General features: G+C 40.5%; 1 protein-coding gene across 1 annotated transcript; it reads right to left on the bottom strand.

Annotated features, from left to right (window-relative positions):
- Positions 1 to 3525: 3525 nt before the first annotated feature.
- LOC107045665 lies at positions 3526 to 5383 on the bottom strand. The gene is made up of 2 exons (XM_015267998.1): positions 5180 to 5383; positions 3526 to 5077 (listed from the first exon to the last, which is right to left on the bottom strand). The coding sequence occupies exon 2, from the start codon at positions 5075 to 5077 to the stop codon at positions 3599 to 3601; it is 1479 nt and encodes a 492-aa protein (XP_015123484.1). The 5' UTR covers positions 5180 to 5383; the 3' UTR covers positions 3526 to 3598.
- Positions 5384 to 7082: the final 1699 nt, after the last annotated feature.

Here is a 7082-nt window from a genome sequence, read left to right as displayed (position 1 = left end):
TGTAGAGAGTAGATAGTTGGGATCGGATGCGTGGTGGGGGCTACTCTCTACTCGTCTAGAGAGTAGATAGTTGGCGGTAGGTGCTTGGTGGGGGCATTCAGACCCTTATTTTTGAGACCATTATCGTTCCTCATGACCCGTGAAACGTGAACCTCAACAGTGCTGACCCTTGAAAATGATAACAGTTAAATTGTTGACCCTTAATATTTCTGACCCTTAGACTAGCCGTACGATATACTCTCTACTGTTGTAGAGAGTACTATACTATACTCTTTTTTTTTTTTGCTTATTTTATATCGCTTCGAGTCTGATGAGACTATATGGCGATTGATCAAGACTTTAANCTGTTGTAGAGAGTACTATACTATACTTTTTTTTTTTTATGCTTATTTTATATCGCTTCGAGTCTGATGAGACTATATGGCGATTGATCAAGACTTTAAAAATGGTTAGATCTCACCATTCTACCCGGCCAGGAATCGAACCTGGAACCTATCCGTTGTGAGGCAACGGCCTTAACCACTACGCCGGGCCACCGGGCTATACTANATAAATGAAGAATAGTGATGAACTAATGCTATATTTATTACACGAGTGCAGTATTGATTATATTAGTGCACCATTCTACTTATTAATTACCCAATCTATAATAATTCTTTTAATAATTGATTTGCCATGATTGATTGAAAAACAATTCGATTGACATAATTGATTAAAGAAGCAAAGGCCTTTCACAAGAGNCGCCAACTATCTACTCTCTAGACGAGTAGAGAGTAGCCCCCACCACGCATCCGATCCCAACTATCTACTCTCTACAACAGTAGAGAGTAGATAGTACGACTAGACTAAGGGTCAGAAATTTTAAGTCTAAAATTTCGCTTCATACATGTTCTAGGGTCAGCATNCCTTTCACAAGAGGCATACCCTGCGAGGTCTCACGAGGGCCACGAGGTTCACCAAAGAAACGAAGACACCGAAAGGAACGAGGTTCACGAGGGGAAAATTAAATTTCACGAGGGTCAAACGTCGAGAGGCTCATAAGGGCTGCCAGAAAAAAATTGTCGTGAGGGCCACGAGGTTCACCAAAAAAACCAGGGCCATAAGGCTCACGAAAGAAACGAGGGCCACGAGGCTCCCGAACAAAACGAGGGCCACGAGGCTGACGAAAGAAACGANACCAAGCACCCGGCGCCAACTATCTACTCTCTAGACGAGTAGAGAGTAGAGTGTAGCCCGCACCACGCAGCCGCTCCCAACTATCTACTCTCTACAACAGTAGATAGTAGATTGTACGGCTAGTCTAAGGGTCAGAAATATTAAGGGTCCAAAAATTTAACCGTTATCATTTTCAAGGGTCAGCACTATTGAGGGTCAAGTTTCACTGGTTTCTACGGGTATCTACTCTCTAGACGAGTAGAGAGTAGAGAGTAACCCCCACCACGCATCCGATCCCAACTCTCCACAACAGTAGAGAGTAGATAGTACGACTAGTCTAAGGGTCAGAAATTTTAAGAGTCTAAAATTTCACTGTATACATGTTCAAGGGTCAGCACCAGTTAGGGTCAAACTTTTAGGGTCATGAGGAATGATGAGGGTCTAAAGAAAATAAGGGTCTGAATGCCCCCACCTCGCACCTACCGCCAACTATCTACTCTCTAGACGCGTAGAGAGTAGAGAGTAGCTCCCACCACGCATCCGCTCCCAACTATCTACTCTCTACTCTTGTAGAGAGTAGATAGTACTAGTCTAAGGTTCTGAAGGTTTAAGGGTCAAAAGTTGCACTTTTCAATATTTTCCAGGGCCAGAATTATTGGGAGTCCTTATTGAAGGATCTGGAATATTAAGGGTCTGAAATTATAAGGGTCACAAAGATCCAATTAAATAATTTCAAATGAAATCAGAGTATTTTCAGTTGAAAACATTCCATGGTCCAAAAGTTTGAGCTCCGGGAGTTCAAACAGGTCCCAAGTACAAGGGTCAGTCGGTTAGAGGGTCAAATATCTCAAGGGCCATAGTTAATAAGGGTCACCATGTCCCTCGCCTGAGCTATATCTACTCTCTCAAAGCATTGGAGAGTAGACAATCTGCCCTGTCACCCCAACTCTCTACCCATTCTCTACTTACTCTCTAATCGTGGAACAAATAGAGAGTTAGACTCTCCACTGGGTCCGCCAAGGCAATTTCCTCAATTTTTATTTTGACCAATCAGAGTTCAGTATTCGGGGTCACGTGACGCGTTTCACACTGATAATTTTCCCGGCTGCAGGGAAATTATCAGACTGATAATTTCCCTGTAGCCTGTCAATTGTTTTCTACGAATTCGACAGATATTCCTCACATTTTGGTGAAATGTGTCCCGTAACCCCGAACACTGCACCCTGATCGGCCAAAATCAGAATTGAAGAAATTGTCCTCCGAATACCTCTTGACCTTCAAAATTCATCGGATATTTCCCTCAATTTTTCCTGCATATCAACGATCGCGCTGTGCGCTCGCGATTTTACTGCAAAACTGATCCCTCTCGTTGCTATGCAACAAAACATTCGGGAAATATCCGATAATTTTAAAGGTCTGGGGTGTTATAGCTGATAATCCGTAAAATAAAATTATTTATTTTCCATTTTTATCATTTCAATTTTAAATTACTTTTGTACATATTTTCATTTATTAGAGGTACTGAAGGTATTTACGATGCTGCGTTTCAATACGCTGGTCACCTCTGAAACCTGAAATTCCCGAAGATGCAATATATTTCGACACTGGGCCATAAGAAACTTTTCCAGCGAATATGAGTTTGCAGCCCGGGCCGAAGGCCGGGTACTATAAGACCTAAAATCATACCAAGTTTCAAGTTTCTACGTCAATTATTTTTTAAGTTATCGTGCGAAGAAGGAATTTCATCCAAAAAATGAAAAAACGAGAATAAAACTACATTGCTCAGGGTGTAGTGGTCTTTTTTCAATCCAATTAAAGAGGTATCATCATGACGAGTATTTTGAGAAAAAAAATCGAATTGGTTGGATGGTTCAAAGGATATCGCCAACAAAACGATTTTCGAAGAATCGCTATATCTCAGGAACCGCTCAACCAATCGAGCTGCAATTTAGCACAAATTTGAGTCTCAGTAGTACCAATTAGCAGCCAAAATGAGGCATGTTTGCCTCAATAATTCTCGAGTTATAAGGAAAATTCTGGACATACGAACACATATGTGCACACACATGCAGACATTTATTAAAAACATCATTTCTCCACGTTTCATGACGTTTCTAGGCATTTCCACCCAAAATTGATAGATTAAAAAAAACACGGTTGGAAAGTTCACATTCGGAAGCAGAAAAGAAAAAGCTTAATAACGTAACAATGGTCATATGCTTTTTGCCGGATAGGCGGCAACTCCTGCTTGTTTCACCATCGATCATCAAACGGTACACAAAACAAAAACACTATTACCTGTGAAATGGAAGGAATAATCGTCTGTTTTTTCGTTAAGAGCAAAAATTTAAAATTAATAGAAATCAACTCTCTGTATTTACTCATTCATATACTACCAAATAAATACATTTTTTGATGTTGTTCATTTTCATGACTGAAATGCTCAAGACAAGTGTGTTCCCCACATGTGTTTCCTTATACTGGTTCTTCTTGATATGGAGTATGAAGAAGGACAAAGGGGACATTTGAAGTATTCCCCATGGTGTTGAACCCATATATGATCCTGCATGGCTAATCTGTTGGCTATCGTTTGTGAACAATAAATACAGGTGTACGAACGGGGGCGCTTAAATGTGTAATGGTCCTTCCAATTAATCTCAAAAAATTGTGGATTTGAAGGTATAACGTAATAATTTCCCACGATGAGCTTGCGGACAGGTCGTAATTCTTCTCCCCCAGATGCCTCCTCATAGTCGCTCTCAGATTGCTGAGTAGAAGGAGGAGATTCATCTTCATCCGATGGTTCCCATGATGAATCGTTGTTATCAACTAGATCTGAGGGGACATCAACCTCAATCACCTCTGAATCACATTCTTCTGTATTTCGAGCTGTCGAATCCTCCTCCATTTGCTCTGATTCTTCGAAAGTTCGTTGAGTTGTTTCATTTATGTTCTGTACATCATCGACTTGTGCTTTTTGGTCTCTTCCTTCCTCCATCAAAATGTCTTCTGGCTGTTGAAGCTGCGAGGTTGCACGATTCGAAGCTGCTGACCTTTCACTCTCTCTCGATCCACAATGCAGCGACTGCTCTTCAACTCTCTCTGCAACATCCGATTTCTCCCTCACATTGGATATTTTTGCCTCAAACTTCAATTTAATCATAGCTTCTCGAAGACTTGAAATTTCCACGGTCAACGGTTGCAATTGCTCCACGAGTGCTTTTGTACGTGTCTTTTCCTGCTCCAAGAGAATTTGCTTTACGATCGCTGAAATACGTTGAGTGTCAATATTAAGTTCTTCGAGGCCAGAATTATGCAAGTCTAATGCCTGATTTTCCGAATTATCCTCGACATTGTCTTCGGCCTCGATCTTTATCTCTTTCTCCGGGGGAATCTGAAGCTCTGCTTCAGTCTCTTGGGACTTTGAAGATATCGAAGGTTCTGAAAAATAGTTTGAAGATGTCGGAGATACTTTCAAGATGTCAGAGGTTCTGAAAAATAGTTCCTTAATTTTTGTCATCATTCTGCTCATTATAGGGGCCATTGAAATTTCAGCAGTCTGGTGCTCACGAGCCTCGTGTACATAGGAGGTTTCCAGATGCTCTTTTAGACGTTCTATCGCGTCTCTCTTCATTCTCGCCGATATCTCAAGAACTTTTTCTTCGTCATTAAAAATTTCTTCCATTTGTCTTCTCATTTTCCGAACTTGAATCGCAGTAGCTTCAGTGTTGGACAATGCAATGTAGAAGTCACCAATTTCCCTTGTAATACCAATTTTCTCCCATTTCGATATGCACTCAGAGTCAATGCCTGACGAATCACGGATTGATGAATTAATAGTGTCAAGTTTTTGGCGCTTTGAAGGCCTTTGTTGGTTTTTATTTTGTGAAATCAGTGAACCGTCCATGTGATTCTGATGCATCTGAAAATGTCAAGTACTCATTGTTTTGGGTTTCGGAAGGTTAAACTGTCACTCCACTGCTTGATCTTCAAATTTTTTTTCATTCCAGTTTTTTTAACTCACCTTTTTATTTTCAGAGAAAATCTTAATAGCAAATGATTTTAGGGTTTTATTCTAATGGGAACGATCTGTGTCCAACGGAAAAGAGAATTCTGCGCCTAAACTCTGCCCTTTCGGATTATTACCACTTGCCAAATGGACTACGAATGGATGGTTCACCATTTGTCAGTTCTCAGGTACAGGTCGTGCGCGTGCCTCTAGCGCGCGTTACACGGTCTTACAGCCATAGACTAGAGATTATAGGGGAGATCTGCCACGGCAATGTAAATGTTTCGACTGGATTTTTAGTAGTGGTGGCGCATGAACTAAATGCAAGTACACATTTGTTGGTAAAACCAGAGATTATAGGGGAGATGAGCAGGGCCAATGTAAAGTGTTCAACAGCAAAATTAGTAGCGGTGGCGCACGGACTACGATGGAGCGTACGGAACTGTTGGAATGGTAGGGCCCGAGCATAAATTTGTCGATAACCGGAAAGGGGTTCTCAATACGGTATCTCCTCGCATTTTGTAATAATTGTCAGGAATGTAAAATCGAACATATTATAATCAACAGTATAATGATGCAGAATCTAATGATCTAAAAGTCGTTTCCTTTTTCTCGACATATTTATTATTGACACGTAGGTCAAAAAATTCATAGAAAATCCCAGCGCTGTCGCTGGAAAACTCTATAGTTTTCCAGTGATTCTATTGAATAATTGTGCAGATTTTGTTTTTTCTTACCATAGTAATGTTCGATTATATATATTTATTCCCCCCCTGAGTGAGAAAGGAATATGTATCGCGCTCGCTCCCACTCATTGTCGTCTCCGTCGCGTTGGCACGTGCCCGTCCTCCGCCAAACTTAAGGCCCGTCTTCCCGATATTTTTTTTCTATTTTTCCCCTAGATTCCCCCCATTTCCCTAGATTATTTTCCATCTCACGCCTACACTGATTAGGATCGATACAACGCGTGCTAAAATATGACCTTGGACTCAAATAAAAGATCATTAGCGTCGCCGTGTCAAAAATTAGGTCTCAAAGACATATAAGATGTGATAAGGTCATAATTATGCGAATAATGCGGAGCTCATAATACCCTAGATGCCCCCCTTGAGAGCGTGTCTCACGCGCTCAATATGGCGGACAAATTATACAAATGGAAAACCACTAATTATAATTTCCACAAACACCAAGCACACTTGAAAAGTAATTTCTGACATGTGAACCATTATTCTTCTTTTTTTTCATCACTTTTCACCCCGATTACATGAAAAATACGCCCGCTATTAGTTGAGGCAGAGATGAACCGATCAGCTGTCGAAATCAATGCCTGCAAACCCCGCAAGATGTCGCGACCATCAACTCGCAGCAGAGCTCAGTTTGTTGTATAAAGTCGTCTTAGTAATATAATTTCCCCAACTATTCCCTAGTGGAGCTCGTGCTCCGCGGGAATTATTCGAACTCAACGTCAAAATGTCGCGTATTTGATTGATCAAAATATATGTAAATAATAGAAAATAAATTTATTTAATTTAACAAATACCCATGGGAATAAATTGAATTTAGAAAAGGATAGGAACTTGAAGACATAAATGGAATATTCCCAGATGTCTAGACACTGTGACAGCCCGAACGAAAAGGTGACAAATGGTTATTGTTTAATGACGCCCTTCGCGAAACTAAAATTTCGTCTTCGAAATTATTTTCTCTCGAATTTCTTAATCCCATCGTAAAAGTCTTTTATAAATGGTCTGTATGACCTTCCAATTTTTATTAAATTTCTCTCTCGTTCCCTGTTTATTGTCAACGTCGTTGTAAAGTTTTTCATTGCTCTTCGTACGCCCCAGTCGTCACAAAGAGACCTTTCCTAGTAGAACCCTATTATAAAACCATTGACAACTTTCCTTAATGAGTCTAGAGA

Source organism: Diachasma alloeum, unplaced genomic scaffold (assembly GCF_001412515.2).
Source record: "Diachasma alloeum isolate Michigan unplaced genomic scaffold, Dall2.0 Dall_scaffold_01044, whole genome shotgun sequence".
In the NCBI taxonomy this organism is placed as follows: Eukaryota; Metazoa; Arthropoda; class Insecta; order Hymenoptera; family Braconidae; genus Diachasma; species Diachasma alloeum.
Note: the sequence above shows the minus strand (reverse complement) of the source record. Positions and strands in the feature narration are given on the sequence as shown.